This window comes from Haliotis cracherodii, unplaced genomic scaffold (genome assembly GCF_022045235.1).
Source record: "Haliotis cracherodii isolate W230 unplaced genomic scaffold, xgHalCrac1.p SCAF_1, whole genome shotgun sequence".
Lineage (NCBI taxonomy): Eukaryota > Metazoa > Mollusca > Gastropoda > Lepetellida > Haliotidae > Haliotis > Haliotis cracherodii.
In genome coordinates this window covers 59,472,259-59,499,844 of record NW_027266264.1, presented here as the reverse complement: position 1 = coordinate 59,499,844, position 27,586 = coordinate 59,472,259, and the positions used below count along the sequence as shown (strand labels likewise).

The following is a 27,586-nucleotide window of genomic DNA, read 5'->3' as shown; positions in this document are numbered from 1 at the left end:
TGGCTCCTCGGAGTCTCTGTCTGAGAGGGGTATTTATGTTAAACTGTCATGGTATCTTAGTGGACAAGCACTATAAAATCAGCATTAGTCTGGACTAGTACAAGCAGATGCACACAATGTGACACACACATCGTTATATAAGTGCAATAATCTCACCTAACCTATATTACAAAGAAACTATCTGTAGAGCAGCCAGTGAAAGAACAATCGTGCAGATGAGGCCAAGATGGCTGACCAAATGGTGGGGACATTTACAGTCTTCGGCGTGACAATCCAATGACTTAACCACTAAGATACAATCCTTGGAGGGATCTGTGGGGTAAGTATAGCACACAAAAGCCAGACATCATATTGCTGAATGGATCTAGAGAGTGATCTTCATAAGGCCAGTTATAGATTATTAGTTGGGTTTTTTAAAATGACTTTCACATTTAGGTGTCATCCCCGGAACAAAGTCCTATGATGGTGTATGACTTAACTTTAGGTTCATCCCTACACACAGTTTGAGTTAACCCGCAGATGATGGATGCAGACAAGGGATGGATGGATGACTAACTGCAAAAGTTACTCTGACGTATGGTACTAGTTGTCTGTGAAATGACAGTCTATCTCCTTAACATTGCTGAAATCACATAAACCTACAACACTTGAATTCGTTGTATTTTATTGGTGTTGGCAGTAAAATAAACATTTGAGCAATCAAATTAACACTTGCACATAAACTGTGTATCAGTATTGCCATCTGTTGTTGCATTTACACAAGAAAATATTCTATCACCTTCAAAAATACTGGAATGCGTAAAAGAATTCATCCACTCTTACTGACAAGTAGTTGACTTATGCCCTCTTAATACAATGTGGCCAATGGCCAGTTATAAAAGGATCATGGACATCTTGAGTTCTCTGCCTTGATTCCTGTAGGAGAGGCACATCGAGCTACACCTGCAATCCCTGATGATAAAAAGTCATCTCCATTTAATTGTTCATGTAGCTGTCTTACTGGTAAAAGGCAAGTGTTTAGGGAGCCTCCTCTTATACCACAACCATAAAACATGCAGCTCTCGTGGCACCACAGAACATGCGGTCACTTGAATGGAGCTTTCCGCTGTGGTAAGCGTGAGAGTTTTGGGAGATCCGAGTGGCGCCTGTCCTGACCCTCGTCCCTACAGACACGAGTGTCCTCCCTTTCTTGCTCCCCCCTCCCTGCAACCTCTGTAGGCCTGGCATGAGGACTGGATGTATCGTTAGAAATTCGAGTTAAGCTGCCTGACCTGCGGAGTTTGAGAGTTCTATTTGGCACATACAGTTGAGGTTTGTAGGAGGGTCTGTGGGGTGATGGTGTGGAATCAGTGTTGTGCTTGAGGGGAGGTTTCCTGGCCCCCCTGCCCAGCCTACTCTGGGGGGTTCTGCTTGACATTCCCTCCCTCTCGTCCACAGCTTCCGTCTTCTCATTTTCAAAAGAGTCGTCTTTCTCTGGAGAAGAGTCATGTTTCTCAATATTCAAGTCTGATTTACTTTTTTGTAATCCAATATTTGAGCTAGGTTTTGGTGAAGCTCTAACACTTTCATCACCTGTCCTTGTTTGGCAATTGGAGTTGTTTGTATGACTGATATCTTTCACATTTTCTTTCTCATATTCAATGTCCTTGAGCAGTGTGCGGAGTTCCTCATCTAGCTTCTCCTGTTCTACCTTCAAGTCCTGCCTCTCCCGAACACCTCTCTCTCGCTTCCTCTGTTGAGTCAGGACATGCTGGTCCAACATAGTCATGAAATCTTCCCCAAAGGCTGTAAGGGAAGCATTTTCTGAAAAGAAAAAAAATAATCGTATGCACTTTTTCTTTTAATATTTCAGAATGAAAACATTACTAAAAATAGTCTATGCCAAGGTCACCTTTTTAAAAAGTTTTAGACTTTTTTATTGCTCCAAAAATACAAAGTCCAAATATAAAGGAAAAAAAATAATAACCATCACAGGGATAACTGGAAATGTATACGCAAGTTCAAGTCCCACCTTGAACCCCTTCAGAGCTACAACCCTAATCAAATTAAAGTGCCTTGTCTAGCATAAAGATACCTAACTACGTTTCTAGTCTAATGACAATAGGGCTCATACAAGATCTGAAATCCTGTATCGGCCATTCCTAACACTAGTTAAATAAGAGAACTATATGAAATTCTGCTCCTATGACACCATTTCCAGCCTAATGACACATTTAAACAAGAAACATGTTACTATCACAAAACAATGATATGCATGTCCTCTCCCATCCACAGGTCCCCCTTAGGATAACATGTGCCAAGTTTCGTGGACCCACAGTGAATGCTTCTCGAGCAAACATTTTTCCTGGCTATGACCTTGAACACAACCTTGACCCTTGACATTGTTTCTTTCACACAAAATTATCCAATGACAAAAAAGGAGATATACTTGTACCAGACACATTGTGACAAAACCTCAAAACATCCTATTTACATGTGGCTGTTCAAATAACCTCAACCAGCAAAACTGATAACGATCCCATTTGGTGACTAGGGAGTCATTGAACTATTGAAGTATTGCACAGGCATATCTATGTGTCATTATAGCTTTTCAGCACTGCAGAAAGACTAAGAAAGTGTGTGTGGTTGTTTAACGCCACACTCAGCAATATTCATTTTATGATTGTTATGATGGCAACCTGTAAACAATCAAGTCGTGACCAGACAATCCAGTGTTTGATATTAAGAGCATCTACCACGCCGTTAAGGTACGATGACATGCTATGAACCAAGACTACAAGTCTGACAACCTGATTCATTATGTGGCCTCTACCGACCAGTCTCTGGGAACTTGTTTAAAGGTGGGATCCACATGGGAGTTATAACTATGAGTGACGTTTAATAAGGTGACCTACTTTCATCTCTGCTGCTCTTGGTGTCCAAAGACAGTTTCCCTACTGCATCTGAAAACTGGAGAGATGAATATGCTTTATAACCATGAACAACAAACAATCTAGTCAACACAGATACCTACCAGTTCCTCATTGTCAACACAGATACAGAGATGTTACAATGTGTCCAGTCTACCTACCAGTTCCTCATTGTCAACACAGATACAAACATGTTACAATGTGTCCAGTCTACCTACCAGTTCCTCATTGTCAACACAGATACAAACATGTTACAATGTGTCCAGTCTACCTACCAGATCCTCATTGTCAACACAGATACAAACATGTTACAATGTGTCCAGTCTACCTACCAGTTCCTCATTGTCAACACAGATACAAACATGTTACAATGTGTCCAGTCTACCTACCAGTTCCTCATTGTCAACACAGATACAAACATGTTACAATGTGTCCAGTCTACCTACCAGTTCCTCATTCTCCTTGAAAAGAGACAGGAAGGTTCTCAGAGCATCTTCATCTGTTGTGGTCTTCAGCAAGGCATACCCTTCCAGCACAGCTGAAAATGTCATATGAGGTATACCGGGGTATATTAATAACCCTGTTCACAGGAATCACAAATTCTGAATGCTGCAGCACTTGTTGCTAAACATGTCAGTAGTAGCCTTTATACTAGTATACTTCATATAGTAGGCATATGGCAGTAAGACTGCTGTAGAGGCAATATATAGTACAAAGGTTGGTATACAGCAGTAGGTATGTCATAGAGGCTGCAGCACTTGTTGCTATATAATTATGTCAGTAGTAGCCTTTATACTAGTATACTTCATATGGTAGGCATACAGCAGTAGGACTACTGTAGAGGCAATATATAGTACATAGGTAGGTATAGAGCAGTAGGTAGGTTATAGAGGTTATATATAGTGTAAGGTTCTATATAGTATATAGGTAGGTTTACGGCAGTAGGTAGGTTATAGAGGTTATATATAGTGTAAGGTTTTATATAGTATATAGGTAGGTTTACGGCAGTAGGTAGGTTATAGAGGTTATATATAGTGTAAGGTTTTATATAGTACATAGGTAGGTTTACGGCAGTAGGTAGGTTATAGAGGTTATATATAGTGTAAGGTTTTATATAGTACATAGGGAGGTATACAGCAGTAGGGCAATCATATTTTATTAAATTGAAACAAAATGTTAAAGCATGGGGTTGCTCAATGAAACATCCTGCCTCCCTAAATTAAACTCACCTGAAGAGAATGAACTGTTGTTATTATTTACCTGTGAGTGGTTTCACTATAACTTCACTTGCAGATGTCTCAAACTCTCGATATCCTTCTCTGAAAAGAATCAACACAAATTGTGAAACCTGATTGCACAAACCTAGTAAAATCTAGACATTTTTTTATATTTGTATACTTATCCTGCATTAGTAAACACAATCTGAAAGAGGATGATGTAAACTGGCTATATCTGACTGACACAATCCAGGGCAAGTCTTACCTCACCTCACACCCACATTGATGTGATACTGCAACATAAACCAGCTGCACCAATGTGACTGATACAAGACCACGTACAGTCAGTAGCAGGAGAGAGGGGTGTACTCCAAAGGTATGTCTATATTGTTCGTCTGCACACAGCAATGTTCCAGCTATGTGACTACGACCTGTAAATAATCAAGTCTGGAACAGACAAACCACTGATTGAGTAACGTCCCATGCTGTTGCATCTTCCCAAGACAAGGGCGGTAACCGACAATAAAAGTCCAGTTTCCACCCTTGCAAAACTAGGCCGGAATTCCGGAGATACAGTTAGGCTGGACTAATGAGTCTATACATAGTCCAATCAAAATCGTGCAAGGAACTAGACATCAGATTTGTAAACAGCATGGATTTCAATGTGCAGATTTCAGTCGAATCCAGGATTTGCAAAACATGTGTACTGTCCGCTGGACATTTCCCAAATGTTTTCATGTTTCAAGGTGCTCAAGTGATTTGATGCACTTCGCGAGGAAAGACCCGTTTCATTAAAATATAGATCTTGATTATCGATCAGATCCTCTTGACTGTGTGCTACCATTTTGTTTGAAACAAATGCAAGTGATGTGAGAGGTGGAATCAGGAGGAAACATAGAAGGGACATAACTCTAAATAGCCACTGGTGGCACTCAATCGAGCCAGAACTCTCCAGCCTAGTTTGGCAAGAATGGAAACTGGACTTTTATAGTCAGTTAACAACATTTCCTCAGGTAGATAACACTGTTTGGGTGCAATGCCATCCAATCAACTTAGTCACCAGAGTGATAACCCAATCCATTACATTTAGTCTACATACCTAACAGCATCCAGGAGAGAATGGGTGTACTCTAACTGAAGATCATACACAGATTGATGGAACTTCACTTCCTCTCTCAAAGCTTTCACCTGGAACAAATACATGGATCAGCAGAAGGAAACAGCACAAACGAAGGATAGCCCAGGAACATGTCCACATGACAAATAGGTTAACCCCATCAGCACGTTCACAAGGTAAGGATTTCATCTGTGAGATTGCTCTACACCCTGCTAGGACTTGATGAAGCAACTGTCTATCAGATTACAGAGGTTTCCTTACAAAACCAGTGACCCTTTAAAGAAAGAATTCAGTAAGAAAAGATAGACTGAAGTAGAAAAGCTCTTCAAGGAATGGCATTTTGTCAATCCTAGAAGTATGTTGCAGTGATGCACTGTAGAAATGTGTTCTGACCTCTCTGTCCTGGATGTGGTGCCGGTAGTTGCACACTCTGAGCAGCGTGTTGACAAGACGATGTACAGCCTGTGCCTTGCCACGAGGCAGAGATGGGAGACAGGACAGGAACTCGTCAGCACTGACCTCCTTCAAGACCGGTCGCTTCAGAACTGGCTGAAAGTGTCAGACATGCTACAGTGGTCAAGCAGCTCTGAGGAACTAAAGCTTCGTGTGAATCAGGTTATGAAGAACTGAACTAACTTAAGTAACTAGGAAGCTAAAGATAGTTTTACTAGCGGATTATGCTGTCATTTTAAGATCCTTACAACATGGAGCAATTGCTCTGTAATTAGAAATCCCACAATAGAGGTTCATTGTGAAGGATTAATTTGATCATGTTAATGAACATGTTTTGATCCTTCTTACATTCTTACCCAGGGTGCACTGGGGACAAGCAGCGACAGGGTCAAGAGGTCATCAGCACAATCTTTCATCATTGCACAAGATCGGAGCACTTGCGTATTGAGTCGTTCCTTTACTGCAGAGGTCATGTGACTTGAACACAGCCTCTCACTCGTCCATTTGTCATCCGAGATTAGATGATGCATCCGGACCAGTTCCTTGTACAGGCTGCTCAACTTGGCCTCCAGCTGAGACTGCAACAAAACCAGACCCAGTAAACACATGAAATACAACAAGTAAACACATGACATACAATCAGTGAACACATGACATACAACCAGTAAACACATGACATACAATCAGTGAACACATGACATACAACCAGTAAACACATGACATACAACCAGTGAACACATGACATAAAACCAGTAAACACATGACATACAATCAGTGAACACATGACATACAATCAGTGAACACATGACATACAACCAGTAAACACATGACATACAACCAGTGAACACATGACATAAAACCAGTAAACACATGACATACAATCAGTGAACACATGACATACAACCAGTAAACACATGACATACAACCAGTAAACACATGACATACAACCGGTAAACACATGACATACAATCAGTGAACACATGACATACAACCAGTAAACACATGACATTCAATCAGTGAAAACATGACATACAATCAGTAAAAACATGACATACAACCAGTGAAAACATGACATACAACCAGTAAACACATGACATACAATCAGTGAACACATGACATACAACCAGTAAACACATGACATACAACCAGTGAACACATGACATACAACCAGTAAACACATGACATAAAACCAGTGAACACATGACATACAACCAGTAAACACATGACATACAACCAGTAAACACATGACATACAACCGGTAAACACATGACATACAATCAGTGGACACATGACATACCAGTAAACACATGACATACAACCAGTAAACACATGACATACAACCAGTGAACACATGACATACAACCAGTAAACACATGACATACAACCGGTAAACACATGACATACAATCAGTGAACACATGACATACCAGTAAACACATGACATACAATCAGTGAACACATGACATACAACCAGTGAACACATGACATACAACCAGTGAAAACATGACATACAACCAGTAAACACATGACATACAATCAGTGAACACATGACATACAACCAGTAAACACATGACATACAACCAGTAAACACATGACATACAACCGGTAAACACATGACATACAATCAGTGGACACATGACATACCAGTAAACACATGACATACAACCAGTAAACACATGACATACAACCAGTGAACACATGTTATACAACCAGTAAACACATGACATACAATCAGTGAACACATGACATACAACCAGTAAACACATGACATACAATCAGTAAACACATGACATACAATCAGTGAACACATGACATACAACCAGTAAACACATGACATACAATCGGTAAACACATGACATACAATCAGTGAACACATGAAATAAAACCAGTAAACACATGACATACAATCAGTGAACACATGACATACAATCAGTAAACACATGACATACAACCAGTGAAAACATGACATACAACCAGTAAACACATGACATACAATCAGTGAACACATGACATACAACCAGTGAACACACAACACAGCCAGATCCGTTAAAACATGACACACTAACACAGCCAGTGAACACACAAAACACAGTCACATCCAGTAAACACACAATCACATCCATTTAAACTTGACACACAACTGCATCGGGTAAACACAGTGAAGTACTGTCACATCCAGTAAAACATGACAGAACCGCACCCAGTGAACACAAAACACATCCAGTAAACACAGCCACATCTCGGATACCAGAACACTTAACCACATCCAGAAAACACACGATACGCAAACTGACACTGTAAACACAACACACAACCAGACAGTAAACATACAACCCCACCAAGTATACACATCCACATCAAGTAAACACACGATACACAAACTGACACAGTAAATACACAACAAAGCCCAAGACACAACCGGACATCCCAAGGTTCTAGTCATGCTTTCAGAGACCCACCTCTCGTGTGAGATTGAGGTGCTCCTCAGAAACAGTAAATACACAACAAAGCCCAAGACACAACCGGACATCCCAAGGTTCTAGTCATGCTTTCAGAGACCCACCACTCGTTTGAGATTGAGGTGCTCCAATTTGCCTGACACAACATCCAGCAGTGTGTGGTCCTCCTGTAGCCCTGGATGGAGGAAGTCGTTCATCAGCAGAAGCGGCTTTGACAAGTGTTCCTGGGAAGAATTCTGAAACAAAAAACGGTTATTATGCATGCATCATATCGTTTTTGTTAACAGTTCCCAGGAGATATGCAGCCACTCACAGAGCTGGATGCTGAGGCAAATGCTGCTTAGTCGCCACCTTCAGAATGACACTAGTAATACCTCACTGACCACTAAACACTTATTTCTCACATCTAGCTGAACTGACCAGGTAAGGACTGACCATTTGATATTCCAATGAAGGGGAGGTAAGGTGTTGGATTTTGTGTGGAGATTAGATATTAAATTCTCTTGTTCCATGCTGAAAATTAATTGCAGTTTATTAATTTACAGTTTGAATCAGGGCACACCTAATTTCTACTTCATTTATATGTTAAAATGTCCAAAATCAGACATCCAATTGTCTCAAAGCCATATGGATACCTGGATATTTTTGAACAGTTTGATTCTGGCGGACTCTGCTGTTTCGACCATCTTGACAAGGTCAGATCGTGGCACTGGAACATTGGTGCCCCTCACTTCTGCTGCTATGTGAGACCTGAACAGACCAATTACATAGTCAGAAAAAAGAGAAAAGTGTAAAGATAATGATTATCTTACGACTCCTGAGGGAATAGAGGTTCTAGACATTCTCTACCTCCATCAGTACATTGCCTGAAGCTATCAGCCAGCCAGGACAGTGTAATATTCTCACCCTTTAGGAATGATTTGTAGCACTTGAACTAGCACTAGGCTGTTGCTGCCTCCGACAAATAAATAATGGAGAACGACATTCTGTATTCAGTCTTGTATTTATTGTCATACATACACGGGTGTTACATCCGGTAAAACAGGGGGTCCCGACGGCTAGGTCGCCAAGGGAGATTACTCTAATACGTTATACACCATCACAGCCGCTATTGGCATAATGCAGTATGATAACAGTACAGACAGGGCACTCTCTACCTCCTTCGATATCAGCCAACAAGGACAGGACATTCTCTACCACCATCAGTACATTGCCTGAAGCAATCAGCCAGCCATGACAGGACATTCTCTACCTCCATCAGCAGGTTTACCTGAAGCTATCAGCCAGCCAGGACAGGGCATTCTCGACCTCCATCAGTGTTGCTGCTCGGCTGCCAACTGCTTCATTGAGGAGTAAGATCTGGACAAAATCAACAAGTGTTACATTGTCTCCTATTTCACCTCACCATAAATCCAAATTGTACATTATCTTGGACGAATCTGTTGTACCCGTCTGTTGTACCCATCTGTTGTGCCCGTCTGTTGTACCTGTCTGTTGAACTCACCTGTTGAACCCGCCTGTTGAACCCGCCTGTTGTACCCGTCTGTTTTACCCGTCTGATGTACCTGTCTGCTGTACCCGTCAGTTGTACCCGTCTGTTATACCCCTCTGTTGTACCTGTCTGTTGTACCCATCTGTTGTGCCCGTCTGTTGTACCTGTCTGTTGAACCCATCTGATGTACCCGTCTGTTATACCTGTTTGTTGTATCTGTCCGTTGTCCCCGTCTGTTGTCCCCCTCTGTTGTACCCGTCTGATGTACCCGTCTGTTGTACCCCTCTGTTGTACCCCTGTTGTACCCGTCTGATGTACCCGTCTGTTGTACCCGTCTGTTGTACCCATTTGTTGTATCTGTCCATTGTCCCCGTCTGTTGTTACTGTCTGTTGTACCCGTTTGTTGTATCTGTCCGTTGTGCCCATCCGTTGTGCCCATCCGTTGTACCCGTCTGTTAAACCCCTCTGTTGTACCCGTCTGTTTTACCCGTCAGTTGTACCCCTCTGTTGTACCCATCTGATGTACCCGTCTGATGTACCCCTCTGTTGTACTCCTCTGTTGTACCCGTCTGATGTACCCGTCAGTTGTACCCGTCTGTTGTACCCCTCTGTTGTACCCGTCTGATGTACCCGTCTGTTGTACCCCTCTGTTGTACCCGTCTGTTGTACCCATTTGTTGTATCTGTCCATTGTCCCCGTCTGTTGTTACTGTCTGTTGTACCCGTTTGTTGTATCTGTCCGTTGTGCCCATCCGTTGTGCCCATCCGTTGTACCCGTCTGTTGTACCCGTCTGTTTTACCCGTCAATGCACGTCAGTTGTACCTGTCTGTTGTACCCGTCTGTTGTACCCCTCTGTTGTACCCGTCTGTTGTAACCGTCTGTTGTACCCGTCTGATGTACCCGTCTGTTGTACCCGTTTGTTGTACCTGTTTGTTGTATCTGTCCGTTGTGCCCATCTGTTGTCCCCGTCTGTTTTCCCCGTCTGTTGTACCTGTCTGTTGTACCTGTCTGTTGTACCCGTCTGATGTACCCGTCTGTTGTACCCGTTTGTTGTATCTGTCCTTTGTGCCAATCCGTTGTGCCCATCCGTTGTACCCGTCTGTTATACCCCTCTGTTGTACCCGTCAATGTACCCATCAGTTGTACCTGTCTGTTGTACCCGTCTGTTGTATCCCTCTGTTGTACCCGTCTGTTGTAACCGTCTGTTGTACCCGTCTGATGTACCCGTCTGTTGTACCCGTTTGTTGTACCTGTTTGTTGTATCTGTCCGTTGTGCCCATCCGTTGTCCCTGACTGTTTTCCCCCGTCTGTTGTACCCGTCTGCTGCACCCATCCGTTGTACCCGCCTGATCGTCTGTTGTACCCCTCTGTTGTACCCGTCTGTTGTACCCGTCTGATGTACCCGTCTGTTGTACCCGTCTTTATACCCCTCTGTTGTACCCGTCTGTTGTACCCGTTTGTTGTACCTGTTTGTTGTATCTGTCCGTTGTCCCCATCTGTTGTAACTGTCTGTTGTACCCGTTTGTTGTACCTGTTTGTTGTATTTGTCTGTTGTGCCCATCTGTTGTACCCATCTGTTGTACCCGTTTGTTGTACCTATCTGTTGTAGCCATCTGTTGTACCTATGTGTTACATCCATCTATTGTATCTGTCTGTTGTCTGTTGTATCTGTCTGTTGTACCTGTCTGTAGTACTTGTCTGTTGTACCTGTCTGTAGTACCTGTCTCTCCTGCTGTATAAGCTGACACTTGAGGAGGTTGACTCGTCTCTCATCAAAGCTTTCATGGGAACTCTGCTTCACCAACATGTCCAGAGCAGATCTGCCAACAACGATCACAGTCGGTCTCAGAGTTCACTCTAAACTGTGTCTATTTCAATTATGACACAAATATATATCCTACATCATGTACATGTGGCAGTGAGGCTCATAGTTTCCAATCCAAAGGAATCTCGTATCATAAACATAACATTCATTTGTAGAACATGTATAACATGTCTACGAGGGCTGTGACTGAGTGTGTGAGTATGATTTTATGCCACTTTTAGCAATATTCCAGCAATATCACTGCAGGGGACACCAGAAATGGGCGTCACACATTGTACCCATGTCGGGAATCGAACCTGGGTCTTTGGCGTGACGAGCAAACACTTTAACCACTAGGCCCCGACAGCCCCACCAGGGCTGTGTATTGGTAAAACATATGTGTTGCATGAAACCCAACCTACCCTTGTTTAAGGTTATGTCCAGATACATTTCCTTTGATAAATACTGGAAGGTTTAGAAGTTTGGCACTGGACACAAACCCTACCTTCAATTGACATTTCTGCCTGAAATCTTCCATATATTCCTAGCCTGAAGTCCATTATTTTGCCATGGAACCAAAAACTATAAAAACTATAAATATCAGGAAAAGCAAAAGGCACCAGTTCAGCACTTTTCTGATTTTAATGCAAAGTTTAACATGTTTTATTTAACAGCTAATGGGCTATGACATTAACCCCTCCTGCCTGTTACTTTAAAAAATGATTTAATGAACAGGGATTTACTCTGTCAATCTATTTTTGAATCCAAGGGATCCTCAGTAATACATTTTGGGGGTCCAAGGCAAGAACATGGGGGTCCCAGCCTTGTGACAAGTGGCATGTGTCATTTGATTTCCAACAATTTTACTTTTTATATTTTTTTTTTTGTTTGCGTTTTTTTGTTTGCTGTTTTCAGCTGTATGACAGCTGTCTGTAAATAATCAGTGATTGACATCATGAGCATCGATCCACGCAATTGGGATAGAGTGACATGCATCATTCAAGTCAACAAGCCTGACCACCCGATTTCGTTAGTCGCCTCTTACGACAAACAGTTGCTTTTTACAGCAAGCATGGGTGGCTGAAGACCTATTCTACCCTGGATCTTCATGGGTCCAAACAATTTTACTGATTGCATTTACATTGCACATGCTCAGAAACATAGGCCTATAATAGATCAGATATCTTACCACAATAGTCACATACATGTAACATGCATTCTACAATTTTCATCAATGTGATGATTCAAACAGCCATACTTTTTGCGTCAATCAGGACTCACAATGTAAGTTATTTGCATCCATTATATTGTTTGTTTGTTGTTTAATGCTGCACTCAGCAATATCCCAGCTTTTTTACGGCGGTATGTAAATAATGGAGTCTGGACCAGACAATTCAGGGATTGATATCATGAGCATCGATCCACGCATTTGGGATAGAGTGACATGCATCAATTGGGACACGATGACATGCATCAACCAAGTTAGCGAGCGTGACCACCTGATCCTGTTAGTCGCCTCTTACGACAAGCATAGTCGCCTTTTACGGCAAGCTTGGGTTGCTGAAGACCTTTTCTACCCAAGATCTTCACGGTTCGCATCCATTATAATACCTATATGATTCGATAAATGTGCATCCAGTAAAACCTTGATGAAAGATTGTGAATGATGCACCACTCACCTGGCCTCTTCAAGTTGTGCTCGGAGAAGTACATTGTCATCTTTGGCTTCCTGACAAAAGAACACTGACTGCTTGAAATTGTCAATAGAAGTGAGGCAAAATTCCATATTGTCAAATCATTTTTCAGAACATTGCAACTGTGAAAAACTTGTGATGGAATGGAATTAATGATACATATGATACATAACAACACAAACATCATATAGATTTAATGAATATGACAATCTCATTAAAATCATATCTCTAAGTTCTCGCTGCCGCTAAACAAAGATCTGAGGTCAGAACGACCTATCACGAACTTTGACCCACCACTGCAATGACTAACAGGAAGTCGACATCTGCCAATTACAAAGCAGCTTTCTCGAGCTTTACAGCACTCCTTTCAACCTGGCGACTTCCATTTCAGACTACACTTGAAAAATATGTTGACACAGTTCTCAATTAAAATTTTGAAAACTGAACAAAGGAACATTCCGGATTGTGTAATATATGGTTGAGATTGTATGGCAGTGCTTCCCATGTACTGTGCAATGCCTCCTCCATTCAAATGTTTATACCACGGAAGCGAGATATAGACGATAATTTTGACGGAATCAGTCGTAGGGGTCATAACTTTCGTTTGGAATATCCCATGTTAACATTTTTCGAGGTTGCATGATTAGAAAACACATTCCGACTGTCACTTTCATGATCTGGTAAGCGACGCTTTGATTGGCCGGATGAAAGGTCGTTCTGACATGACCCATAATGGGATGTCCTCTGATCTTTGTTTAGCGAGAACTGAGATCTGATTTTAATGAGATTGATGGACTGATGGAGCATTTTCTCCAACAAGGAAATGAGTGAGTATGGTTTTACGCCGCTTTTAGCAATATTCAAGAAATTTCACGGCAGGGGACACCAGAAATGAGCTTCACACATTGTACCCATGTGGGGAATCGAACCCGGGTCTTTGGCGTGAGTGAGTGAGTGAGTGAGTGAGTGAGTGAGTAAGGTTTTACGCCGCTTTTAGCAATATTCCAGCAATATCACGGCGGGGAACACCAGAAATGGGCTTCACACATTGTACCCATGTCGGGAATCGAACCCGGGTCTTCGGCGTGACAAGCGAACGCTTTAACCACTAGGCTACCCGACCGCCCCGGTCTTTGGCTTGACGAGCAAAGCTTTAACCGCTAGGCTACCCCACCGCCCCTTTCTCCACCAACATAAACTTAGATCAGTTATCTTGTTTGTTTGTTGTTTAGCGCTGCACTCAGCAATATTCCAGCTATGACGGCAGGCTGTATATACTCAAGTCTGAACCAGACAGTCCAGTGATCGATATTGTGAGCAACAATCCATGACACTGGGGTAGGACAAGCTATCAACCAAGTCACTGAATCTGACCACCTGGTCCATTTGGTTGCCTCTCGTTACCAGCATAGGTTGCTGGGGACCTATTCTAACCCAGAATCCCTAGAGGGATCAATTATCCTAACCACCTGACAACATAACCAGCTGAAGAAGACAATATTGTATTAGTGGCCACCTTTAGGTCCCTTTCAAGTCTGGCTTGACTGGCACTGGCTGTGTCAGACCCGGTGGGCCTATCATCAAACATGGACTGTCGATGGAGAGCGCCTATCAGGCCCAGACGACCACTGCCCCTCGACATGTTCCACTGGGATTCCTACTGCTCTCAATCCTTTATTTTCCAGACATCTTTCTGCAAAGTAACAGGACATATTTATATTTATCAATCAAGAGTTGGTGCTACAGCAACTTCATAACCATTCTTGCTTCTGAGTTGCCATCAGTTTCAGTCCTCCTTGCAAGGCATCCTTTCTAGAATCTAACTCAAATAGCAAACATCAAAATTAATAATGTGAGCATGAAACTTCATTGTATAAAAACATATCCCTACAACATGATCTCATTGAGCCTGTTGAAGGCTTTTAGTGTTGCCTTGATTTAACATTTTTAAGTACCATCTTCTGTCATTATATATAGGAATTAGGGCTGGGACGAGTCCAAATTTACTCCCCGGGTACCCACCCCCCTATTACCTGACCCTATCTGGATACCTGCTGTAGGTCTCAAGAGATGGGTGCAAAATGTCCGATTGGGAATAGTGTGACCGTAACCCTGGACAAAATGTATTTAGCTACACTTATAAACCTCCGGTGACGTCATCCTATTGTTCTCCAGTCGAGTTAAATCTCATAAACAGGGACGTTGTAATGTCCCTGGAATTTTATATAATACCCCTGGGATTTTATAGGATATTCAAGTCATATTTGCTATATAATGTGTTATAATATCCCAGGGATTTTATATAATGTCCTGGGTATTTCATTAATATAAATTCCGTTAATTTATTTGACATGGTTTGGCCATGTTAATAGTGTTAATTATTATTATTACTATATTATACTTTTTATACTGCACTTAGCCAGTTACCAATATACATTCAATTTTGCATAATTTGCTTTGATAAATAACAGATAATTTCAAGTAAAACACAATCTTTTTCATTTCTTTCGGCATATATTCGATTCTAGTGACTATGAATAATGAATTCAATTCCATCTTCCCGAGGCAAGAGCGTTAACTGACTTACAAGTCCAGTTTCCACCCTTGCCGAACTAGGCTAGAATTCCTGGGCTCGATCGTAGCGCCACCAGTGGCTATTCCTCTCCCAGATGGACCAATCAGATTCCACCTCTCGTATCACATGCATTTGCTTCAAACAAAATGGTGGCGCTCAGTCAAGACGATCTGATCGACCATCAAGATCAATTTTGTGATAAAACGGTTCTTACTTCGCAAAGTACATCAAATCACATGAACACCTTGATTAAAAACATGAAAAGATTGGAAAAAAATATGTTGACAACAAGTTGGCGATGCACATGCTTTGCAAATCCTGCAATCGACCGAACTCTGCTGACAGTTTACGAACCGGATTTCAATTTCAGTGCGCAATTTTGATTGGACTATGCATAAACTCGTTAGCCCAGCCAAAATGTAACTCCATAATCCCAGCCTAGTTTCGGCAAGGGTGGAAACTGGACTTTTATAGTCAGTTAACTGTCTTGCCTCGGGAAGATGATTCAATTCATGAAGGGATACGGTTCGATTTACGGAATACGCTAGTTAATCGTAACAGCCCTAGTGTCAAGATTGATGTGTCACATTGTTTTCCAACTAATGTAACCATGGTAACACAGGTTTTTGTCTGGAGGATGTAAACTTTCTGGTGCTGAATTCTGAAGCATTACATCTTTACTTTACAGTTAAAATACCTACTTCAAAATGAGTGTGTGTGAGGGCGTCTGTCTCAAATTATTTGAGTCGGGACCAGACAAACCAAAGACCGATACTTTAAGCAACAATGTAACTTCAAAGCTGTTGAGATATGCTGACACGCCAGCAACCAAGTCACCCAGTCTGATCAATCAATCCTTTAAGTTGCCTGTTACAACCAAAATAAGTTGTTTTGGTGTCTTAAGACTAGCAACAGGGTGCTGAGGACACCCCGATCTCCACATGGTACTTCAAAAAGAATATCACATTAATTTACTGAGCCGAAGACACAAAGAGCGCAAATATATGCACTTGTGAGGATCTTCTTGTTTATTTTATTGTTTCCACACTTTCAGTTGCATTTATGTTTCTAACAAAAACATAAAGTGAGCAGGATGAAGTTTCATGTCAGTGGTTGGGCTACAGGAAACCCTCATGGAATTTCCACCCAAGCCACTTTCACTCACTACACTTCATCAGTAATGATTCAAAAGCTGACTCACCCTCATGGTGTCAGTAGCAATGCCTATGCCTTACCAATTCCTTATTATGATCCTCGTTATCCTGACAGATCTAGAGTCCCACCCCCCACCCCCACACTATTCTGTGACAAAATCATGTGTACTCATGACTTTAACGTCTGACGCCTGGAGCCGTTAATTTGCGCCATATCGCCTCATCCCTCACAACTGGCATCATGACGAAAAATGGTTGCATTTGAAAATGCATTAGAAAGGTGGAGAACCCCCTTTGACGCTTTCACAGCTCAAAAAACCTTGTAGGCCTATCCATCCTTGTCAATACAAATCTCACTGATTTTTGGCAAATGAAGTCCCACATAGGATAGATTGTGTTGGGACCAGTGATGTTTTGATGAGTGCTTCATCAATAAATATACACCTAATAAACAGCATTCCTGTGCATCATAATGAAAACTACTGAAGCGAAAAAATAAAATAGGCATATTACTTAACTATTAGTTTCCATTTACAATCCATTCATCACATGAGATCAGTTGAAACCGGAATAAATATATAATGAAAATGATTACATAAACTGCCACGTGCTACAAAAGGCGCCGCTGGAGGATTTAATTCGTTTACAAATAATATTGAAAATTCTCAACATCGCAGCGAGATCAGAGAAGCGAGAGCAACAGCCCGCATCCTGATTAACTTCTACATTAGTGCCAATTAGTGCTACATGTATAACTATAAGCTGTGCCCGTTAAACTGGCCAAATTTACATGACATACACAGATGTGAGTACGCAGGTCACACCCTCAAAACGACACAGGTGATCGCTCATTTGTCAGTGACTCACGGTAGATCTATATCATGGCAATCCTGGACTGAATTAAATACAACCTTGTGGGTCAGCCAAAGCGAAGTGTTCTTTGTTTATGAAAGGGTGATGTTAAGGAATGTTAATGCAATGAATGGATTCATATCTGTCATAGCTTGACACATGAATACAGAGTTTTTTAAAGTGTCTCATCACAGACCAAAGTCCACAGATTTGTTTTGAGCGCCATTTGTAAACATTCTTTGGCAAGCTCCTCACAGCGATAGTCCGTTCGCGGAGCTCTCTTTGAGGATAACTCATTATTAATTTCATGATGTGTTGACATTTTGAAAATACATGTCAAGGTCAAATATGTTTTATGACTGTAAGTCATGGGTAATTGCGTTTTACAACATGCATTGCATAAGAATATTCTAGCAACTAAATCATTACCGTTCTTAATTTTATAATCGACAATTTTCAATAAAGTCTCCCTGATACTATTTTTAGAGTCAGGCTCTCCCTTGAGGAAGACAAAACTGATCCGCCTCAACATTATAAAGACAATTTGGTCAAAACGTCCTGGTTATTAAAGTATAATAAACGAACAAAAAAACGTTCTTAAACTCGTATTTAATCGCACATACGCGATGTTTTGGTATGAATATTCACTATACCCACCCTGTGGGGATTCTGGGTTAGAATCGTTGACAGCATGCACTCTCTAGATTGTAACACTAAATTTCTGAAAATATAATTATCATTTTGATAGTGACAACTACATTTATATTGAAAAGGAGCCCCAGTGAGATGGGAAATTCGATCAGCCAGTCATGGCAATTTGATGTGTTTACTCTGTAACTCGACCCCTGAAGTGAGTTAATAGTTTGCCTGCACATGATAACAGCTAGACCCTGAACCCGGGGAAAATCTAGACTTGCTTTATAGGACCACAGAATTACGGTAAGGGCTGGGCGAAAGGGGAAAAGATGGGAAAAGGGACTGCGAGACAGACTACCCACTCTCCTACCCAGTTCCATGCGGCCAGCCCATAGTGTATTGTAAAGTCATCACTGCGCCCGAGAATTAGGGTGGTATTTTATTTATTACCCATGTCAAAATATGTATTAAAGTATAAATACATAAAAAAAACTTTCTTTCGTTGACAGATAAAACTGAAACCGGTTGTAAATCTGGTTGCGCATGAATATTGATATATGCCCAAATATGGTCATTATTAACATTTCTATGCATACGCATTAACAACATGTTCCTGCTGTTGTGTGTGCAAACATGACAGCTTCAACGCTCAAGATCTTATTTTAAGAATTTATTCAACTTACGGTAATTCAAACGCATTGTTGTTAGTACGCACGACACCTGTAAGAAACTCTAAAAAGTCAATTAGCGCCGCGCTTTGTATACCGGAGTTCCGGCTGTGCAATCAAAATTTTGCGGTTTCCTTGATCTATCAGCTGAATGTATATCCCGTCCGTACCATTTTGGATGGGGGAAATCAGAGTGCTCACCAAAGACATTCATGTTAACTGTACGACCCGACATTGAAAACGTTAAATTCAACAAACTCAAGTCTGCTTGCATGTCAGCTTCGAACGAAGGGCAAGGTCACCATCAGAATAAGAAAAGACAACCGTGATCTAGTCACAGCGTTTTACGCCAGGGAATGTATCTGGGAATGGGGAAACAACAAATACAGTAGCCTGCTCGACGACACTAGCGGCCCCCGACTGTACAACGACATCGCCTCCCACGCCAGGAACTACCATAACTTTGGGTGGGATGTAAAGGACCCGGATAATTATCCGGCCTACGCCAACATGACGACAAGGAAGGGACCAATGGCGACATCTAAAGGGGGATTTCCACCTTCAGTGTGGGTGGGGGGGGGGGGGGGGGGGACGCCTTCCACGATGGGTTCAATTATGGTAAGGAGTTCGCGTCTCATTTCGGACCGAGGATGGGTAACGGATTGATTCACGCAATGGAGGTAGGCAACGAGCCGTGGGATTACCCGGCGGACTTTTATGCTAAAATTTTGGATGGAATGTCAAGAGAAGTCAAAAGCGTTGACAAAAATCCTCTGGTCTTACCGTGTGCTTTTCGGGCTCATGGCAAATTTGTGGTATCAAATTATATAGGCACACGAGTTCTTCAACCCCATGCTTCAAATATAGATATAGTTCATGGTCAGTTATACAGCTTCATGGTCAGACAAGACGGGGTCCGAGTAATGAGGTACCCAGAGATTAATCTCCTCCGATGGCGTGACGTCAACATGTCTGGAAAGCCTGTCTGGATGTGTCATGTGATCAAGATGGCGTCGTGCAGACGTGCTTGTTTCGTCTCCTCATATTTACCAATATACCAGAAAAAGTAAACACTGGTGGTGTCGGCTCTGATGAAACGTGGGCGGATACTGAGTGTAAAGAACACATCTCACGAATACAGCCTTCATGTTCTCTGTCGTTCTTTGCACGTGCTTTGTTGATTTTGGGAGATATTGGTGTTTATCAGCAATTTAAAAAAAAATCTTTCCCAAATTTCCGGGTATAAATTACGCACGGATCTGTTCCCTATCATTGGTTGCGATGATTAACACCAACGAACATGCCAAGACTGACCGCTGTCCAGAGGGAGAGAGCCATAGGTATGCTGCAGATGGGAGCGACACAGAGAGCGGTTGCCATTAACATGAACTGCTCCAAGATGACCATCACCAGACTGGTCGCACGTCTCCGACAGACTGGCAGAACCGCAGACAGACCACGAAGTAGCAGACCAAAGGTCACGACCCCGCAGGATGACCGCTTTTTATGGGTACTTCATCTGAGAAACATATTTCTTACTGTGACGTCATCAGCTGCCAACTGCATAGGACATCCGGTCAGCAGACAAACAGTGACCAGACGGCTACGATATTATGGTCTCCGGGCTTATCGCCCTTTCAAGGGCATGACCTTGACCCGTCAACATCGACGTGCCAGACTGACGTGTTGCAGGCAAACTCAGCGATGGCAACAAAGAGAATGGTGGCGAGGGCTGTTTAGTGACGAGAGCAGGTTCCAACTCTTCAAACCTGATTGGCGGACGCGAGTTCATCGACGACGACGACCTTACGGGGGCGGAAGTGTGATGGTCTGGGCCGGCATTTGCAGGGACGAGAAGACGGAACCTGTCATCATCGAAGGCAATCTGACAGCACAACGCTACATTGACAATATCTTACGGCCAGTGGTTCTTCCTTTCATCCAGCGTCAACAACGGACGGTGTTCCAACAAGATAACGCAACACCCCATAAAGCCCGTATTACTAGAGACTTCCTCAACGCCAACAACGTGACTGTCCTGTCGTGGCGAGCTCGATCACCAGATTTGTCACCCATAGAACATCTCTGGGACCAGCTGGGGCGTCGTCTTCGGAAACGTCAACATCCTCCCTTCACGAGACAAGCGTTGATCGTTGCCCTCCGTAAGGAATGGAATCGGATACCTGCAGTCGATGTGACGACGCTTGTCTACTCAGTTCGACGCCGCATTCGAAGATGCATTGCCGCTCATGGAGGTCATATCCCGTATTGAACGGTCTGGGACGTCGTCACCTTAAAGTTGTAACCAATGTTGTTTATCGTATACTGGACGAATGACCCCTTGTCAAGAAATGTCCCTGTTGGAGGTCAAGGACATTGTTGTTGAATTAGTAAATTCGCATTTTACTGTTCTGAATGATGAATTTCTACAATACAATTGTTATTGCTGCTTCAAATTGTGTTGGTCATATTTTATCCTAGAAATATCGTTTGTTACGTTTCTTTTGGCCGTCAGTTTAGAACAATTTCCGGAGGAAATCAGACAATACCGAAATGATACTCTAATGCCCCTAGTCAGAGATGCGAGGAACAAAGGACAGAGAGCTTCAATGTCAGTTGATAAATTGTATATAAATAATGTATTGCATACTGGCCATTCACTTCCACCATACAGGGTGGCCCAGAGCAGACGACCGGAAGACACCAGACTGAGGCTTTCGTAGGAATACGCGGGTGGTCTGAGAAGCGAAGTCTGCCACACACTACGCCAGGACTGGAATGATGGAGAGAATTCCCTATGTTATAGGACCAGACTTAACAGAACAACGACTGACAGACAGTCACAACCTTCAAGTACTGTGAGTACATGCCCATACAAAGTTGACTCCGAGATAACGACAGTAACCAAGAACGTGCTCAGTACTGTGTGTCCCCCGCATGTAGCAGGAGGTAGAGTTGCTATCAATTCTACTCTTACACAAACTAAAGACAACTCTGTTACAAATCGTAATGTATGTGTATCGCCACAGGGTAGTGTACCGCGTGGATCACGTATAACTGACAATTTTAAGTCTGTGCTTCAAACATATGGCTATAATGAGATTAACACACCCACACATAGCAAAGTAGCTTGGAGCAGCACATTTGTTGGTGAGAACCACATCTCGACATTAGTGTCACTGAATGATTCACTGACCACTTGTTACTCTAGTCAGGTTCATATAAATCCCTCAAACTTTGTTGACGTCTGTCAAGAGGATTGTATTGCCAATACCTAGAATATCGTAAACAATTATCATAGGCAGTTTGGCAGAGTATAGGTTTTATCAGGGAATATATATATGTCTTATATATTCCCTGAGTTAAATAAGTTAAATATATATATATATAGATAAATATTCACATCGTTGCCCAAATCAAATTATAACACCAGCTGGGCTGTTATTACTATGGCCAACAGCACAGAGTCATGTGCAGGTCAGTGGCTCCTAATTAATGCCAGAGAATGGCCGGTTGGCCACTGAAGCTTAACTTTGTGGATGAGGTGCGGGATACTGCAGGCTGACCATGTATGTAACGTAACACGATACATTGCAGTCTGACAGTGAGGGTTAAAGATAGTACGCTTTCTGTTAGTGGGGACTTGACCCTCGGACAGCGGCTAGGCAGGTTGGCTCTCTGACGCCTCTGATATGCTGCCTGGCCATGTCTGTCCCATCACCACAATCGTGATTATGCACATGCAGTAACTGTTATATCACAAATAAAGTGTTGTGGACCCACTGATGGACTCCTGTGTTTGAAGGACAGATATCCCAAACTAACAGCCCGGGATACATGGTGGAATCCAAGATCTCGGAACCTCTCTGCAACAACGTTCGTGAGCGAAATCTCCCCACAAGTCAGGCGATATCCATCCATCCTGGGTCCACATCACAACTCACGTCAAAACAGCAACTATCATCGTGAATTCGGAGAACAGTTGACCACACTGCCTTTCAACTGTGCCACGGAATCCACAATTGGGACGCTTTGCAGCTTTGTGAAAAGGTTTCCGTCACATCTAACAATAGTGACGTCTTTTTACGGCAAGTGGGAACAACAGCAAGAATTCTGTGAGTTCCTCACCATCCACAACTGCAAGCAACGAATGCACGTACAATGGCCCCTATACGTGAATCCTTTGTGCGGAAACAAATAAAAAACAAGGACTCCATCAAGGCAAAGAATTTCAACTAACTCTGTTTCACATTGTGTCAGTGACTTTGTGATTTTTCAGTGGCTATAGTGATTGTTCTGTAAGTTTTAGTTAATCTTTCCACTGGGTAAGTGTTTATACAATTTGGTCATTCTTGTTAATTCTTTAAAGTTGCGATGCCTTTCTTTTCATTTAAAACTCAAAACTCTGATGACGGGTCCTCCAGTAAATCCTGCTTTCCTTGGAGGATCCGACGAAATACTAAACATACAACTGCTGAGACTTCCCCACCTCGCTCAATTTCCCCATGTACTCCTCTCCAGCCTGCAACCTCAACTCCTCTTGATCATCACTGCCGCATTACTAACCCCCATTGTGATGGCCGTTGTTGTTCTCCCCCTCCATGCCCCTCCCCACCCGCTGGCCGACACACTGTCCAGCCCCCATCTCGCGTCAGCTTCACGACCCTCCCCATGCCTTTGTTTGACGGACATGATCCCCGCTCTGCACCTTCATGGCTAGGTAGATTTCAGAAATTTACCTCAATTCAAAATTACACCAGTGACGAAATTATTAACGTTTTCCCCCTATATTTATCCAAAACTGCTTTAATTTGGTATGAAGGACTTCCATGTAAAGACAACATGACATGGCCTGAACTCAAACAATCGTTTTTAAAATGGTATGGCCCAACGTCAATTCAAGTCATAAACCGCAAAAATGACCTGATTGATAGAAACCAAAAAGAGCACGAAGGCTTTTGTGAATTTCTTCAATCTATTCGCTATGAGGCATCTCTTTTGAAATGTAACAATGATCAATTTATACAAGACCTCATTTTCAGAAATGCCCTCCCTCACATCATTCAGTTTATTCTCACCCGGCGCCATGCCACGTTGTCAGATATGGTAGAGAGTGCCCAGATAGCAGAGGACATACACAAAGAATCTGGTATGGAGGGAATCATGTCTGTCGTTACATCCCTCAAAGTAAAGTTGAACAGAATACAGGAGGAGCGACACAACTCAACAACTGATTTCCAACCCTCCCCAAACAAGGCTTTCCCCCATCAAACCCTTCCCTCCCACTGGCCTCCCCTTCCCCTTTCCATTCCACCACCTCCCATCTTCCCACCCCCACTGTACCATGCGCACACACACCCATACAAGTGCGTCCACTGTGGGTTATACCATCTGAGTCCCCAGGAGTGTCGCCTCAATCCACCCACCCCTGTCAATTACTTTCTGTCACCACTTAACGCTTTTTTTGTACATGTATACAATTATCTGTCCCTTTTCCTTTTTCTCTCAGCTGTAGCAGGCACCTGGCTGTATATGTCCCGTCAACTTAGTAGCCTGTGCCCCTTCCCGACGTTTATTAATATGCACTAAAATATCTCAATTTGATTAGGGCGTTGTTTCACTGCTATTTGATGTATGAATGTATGTTTTAAGTACGTCTGATATCCGCTCGTAATGCTTTGTTTGTCATGAGCAGTAGTGTAAGAGAAATATTATGCGCCTGAAAATAAAAATGATGTTTATGATGAATCTTTATGATGTGTATGAGGATGCTTGTGAACCTGATATGATGTATTAATAAGTTGTATAGTTGACTTGAATGGAGTGATGTGATGAGAGTAGATGAGAGACAGGTAGAAAGGGAGAGAGATAAAAGTATGTGAGAGAGAGAGAGAATTTATATGTGTGACTGATCATTTACCGTAAGAATGATAAGCTATCTGTGAGCAACTGTGTGAGACTTGAGCGTCGTGTATATTATTAGTGACGGTGAATTGGTACATGGCACCTTACCATGATTCCTGTAAAGCTCTATTTAAAAAAAAATATTTTCTACCTCACTGCTCAGTGGAAACGTATTTGTGTAACAATGTTATTTATACATGGTGTACTTTATTTTATTGTGTTGATCCATGTACTTGACGTAATCTGGTGTTAATTAACACATTGTAATGTGCCGTCTGTTGTAGCAAAAAGAAAATCGGGTTCCACAGAATATATCTCAGTCTGCTTTCCTATTTTGAAACTATTAATATTATTATACTTAGTTATGGATAATTAATATGCAGCTTACGATGGACGTTGTTAAATTTAAAATGAATTCTTCATTTAAGGTTTGTGAATCAACCATGGTTGATACTATTCCTTGTATAATTTGTCACATCAGTACAATCTGAATGGTATGGCTATACCGTCTCTACCCTATTGTATTAATTTCATAACATGTTTCATGCTTTAATATTTAACTTGTATCATGTATATTGTAATTTAATACCTACCTCATTCACAATGCTTTATAAGGACGTGGGACACGTCCTTCTTTACAGAAAGGGCGTATATCATAGGCAGTTTGGCAGAGTATAGGTTTTATCAGGGAATATATATATGTCTTATATATTCCCTGAGTTAAATAAGTTAAATATATATATATAGATAAATATTCACATCGTTGCCCAAATCAAATTATAACACCAGCTGGGCTGTTATTACTATGGCCAACAGCACAGAGTCATGTGCAGGTCAGTGGCTCCTAATTAATGCCAGAGAATGGCCGGTTGACCACTGAAGCTTAACTTTGTGGATGAGGTGCGGGATACTGCAGGCTGACCATGTATGTAACGTAACACGATACATGGCAGTCTGACAGTGAGGGTTAAAGATAGTACGCTTTCTGTTAGTCGGGACTTGACCCTCGGACAGCGGCTAGGCAGGTTGGCTCTCTGACGCCTCTGATATGCTGCCTGGCCATGTCTGTCCCATCACCACAATCGTGATTTTGCACATGCAGTAACTGTTATATCACAAATAAAGTGTTGTGGACCCACTGATGGACTCCTGTGTTTGAAGGACAGATATCCCAAACTAACAGCCCGGGATGTTGTTGCTCTACCGGATATTTCTCTTATATCAACACACAAGTCCGTCTGTGGGTCCACAACGTTTATTCGTGATCTTAATATGTCTATATAACTACATAGTAGTATGGCCAAGCAGGATCTCTGAGGCGTAAGAGTGCCAACCTGCCTAGCCGCTGTCCGAGGGTCAAGTCCCGACTAACAGAAAGCGTACTATCTTTTACCCTCACTGTCAGACTGCCATGTATCGTGTTACGTTACATACATGGTCAGCCTGCAGTATCCCGCACCTCATCCACAAAGTTAAGCTTCAGTGGCCAACCGGCCATTCTCTGGCATTAATTAGGAGCCACTGACCTGCACATGACTCTGTGCTGTTGGCCATAGTAATAACAGCCCAGCTGGTGTTATAATTTGATTTGGGCAACGATGTGAATATTTATCTATATATATATATTTAACTTATTTAACTCAGGGAATATATAAGACATATATATATTCCCTGATAAAACCTATACTCTGCCAAACTGCCTATGATACAATACTGACAATGTGAACTATGTACATGTAAATAATGACCAAAATTTGTACAACAATGTCCACGTCGTTACAGAATCCACAGGGCCACGTATAGCCATACTATACTGACTGTACTGATTACATTTTTTTTAATGTAATCAGTACAGTCAGTATAGTATGGCTATACGTGGCCCTGTGACAGAATCTGTTGATGACAAGCCAAAATACGATGGTGCAAATCCTAATCAGTGCAATACCTTCCGACGCCCCCAATTCAGAAGCAACTTTCGGTACACGTTTATTTTCAAAATAGTCACCGTAGTATCAGTGATGATATTACCAACGTAGTTACTAAAAGTATAACTGACAGTGATAAAGGACTGAATGTTGTTCGTCTCGCAAGTCTTAATGTATGTTGACTCAGAAGACGACTTGAATTCCCCGAATTTCGAAATTTTATTCACGCTAATGATATAATAGCCGTTCAAGAAACGAAAACGGATGTATTTGATGATCTGCAAATTGACATCTTCCCGAGGCAAGAGAGTTAACTGACTTTAAAAGTCCACTTTCCACCCTTGCCGAACTGGGTTGGAATTCCTGGGCTCGATCGTAGCGCCACCAGTGGCTCTTACGAGTTATGTCCTTTCTATGCCTCTCCTATTGACCAATCAGATTCAACCTCTCGTATCACTTGCATTTGCTTCAAACCAAACGGTGGCGCCCAGTCAAGACGATCTGATTGATAATCAAGATCTATATTGTGATAAAACGAGTCTTACATCGCGACGTGCATCAAATCACGTGAGCACCTTTATTAAAATCTTGAAAAGATTTAGAAAATATCTGTTGACAACGGGTTAGCGGTGCACATGTTTTGCAAATCCTGCAGTCGACCGAAATCTGCATGGCACTTTACGAACCGGATTTCGATTTTAGTGCGCGATTTTGATTGGACTATGCAC

At 42.2% G+C, this 27,586-nt stretch overlaps 1 protein-coding gene across 3 annotated transcripts; it reads right to left on the bottom strand.

Annotated features, from left to right (window-relative positions):
* Positions 1-677: 677 nt before the first annotated feature.
* LOC139466304 (uncharacterized) lies at positions 678-17,936 on the bottom strand. 3 transcript variants are annotated; one of them, XM_071248163.1, is made up of 14 exons: positions 17,673-17,936; positions 14,661-14,837; positions 13,130-13,179; positions 11,367-11,466; positions 9,425-9,513; positions 8,790-8,904; positions 8,259-8,390; positions 6,053-6,274; positions 5,637-5,792; positions 5,226-5,314; positions 4,170-4,228; positions 3,356-3,447; positions 2,895-2,949; positions 678-1,803 (listed from the first exon to the last, which is right to left on the bottom strand). In XM_071248163.1, the coding sequence occupies exons 2-14, from the start codon at positions 14,784-14,786 to the stop codon at positions 1,085-1,087; spliced, it is 2,004 nt and encodes a 667-aa protein (XP_071104264.1). In that variant the 5' UTR covers positions 14,787-14,837; positions 17,673-17,936; the 3' UTR covers positions 678-1,084. The 3 variants fall into 3 exon arrangements, with proteins under 3 accessions (XP_071104264.1, XP_071104262.1, XP_071104263.1); XM_071248161.1 differs by having other exon boundaries at positions 17,741-17,936; XM_071248162.1 differs by lacking the exon at positions 17,673-17,936 and adding an exon at positions 17,392-17,590.
* Between the last annotated feature and the right edge of the window lie 9,650 nt (positions 17,937-27,586).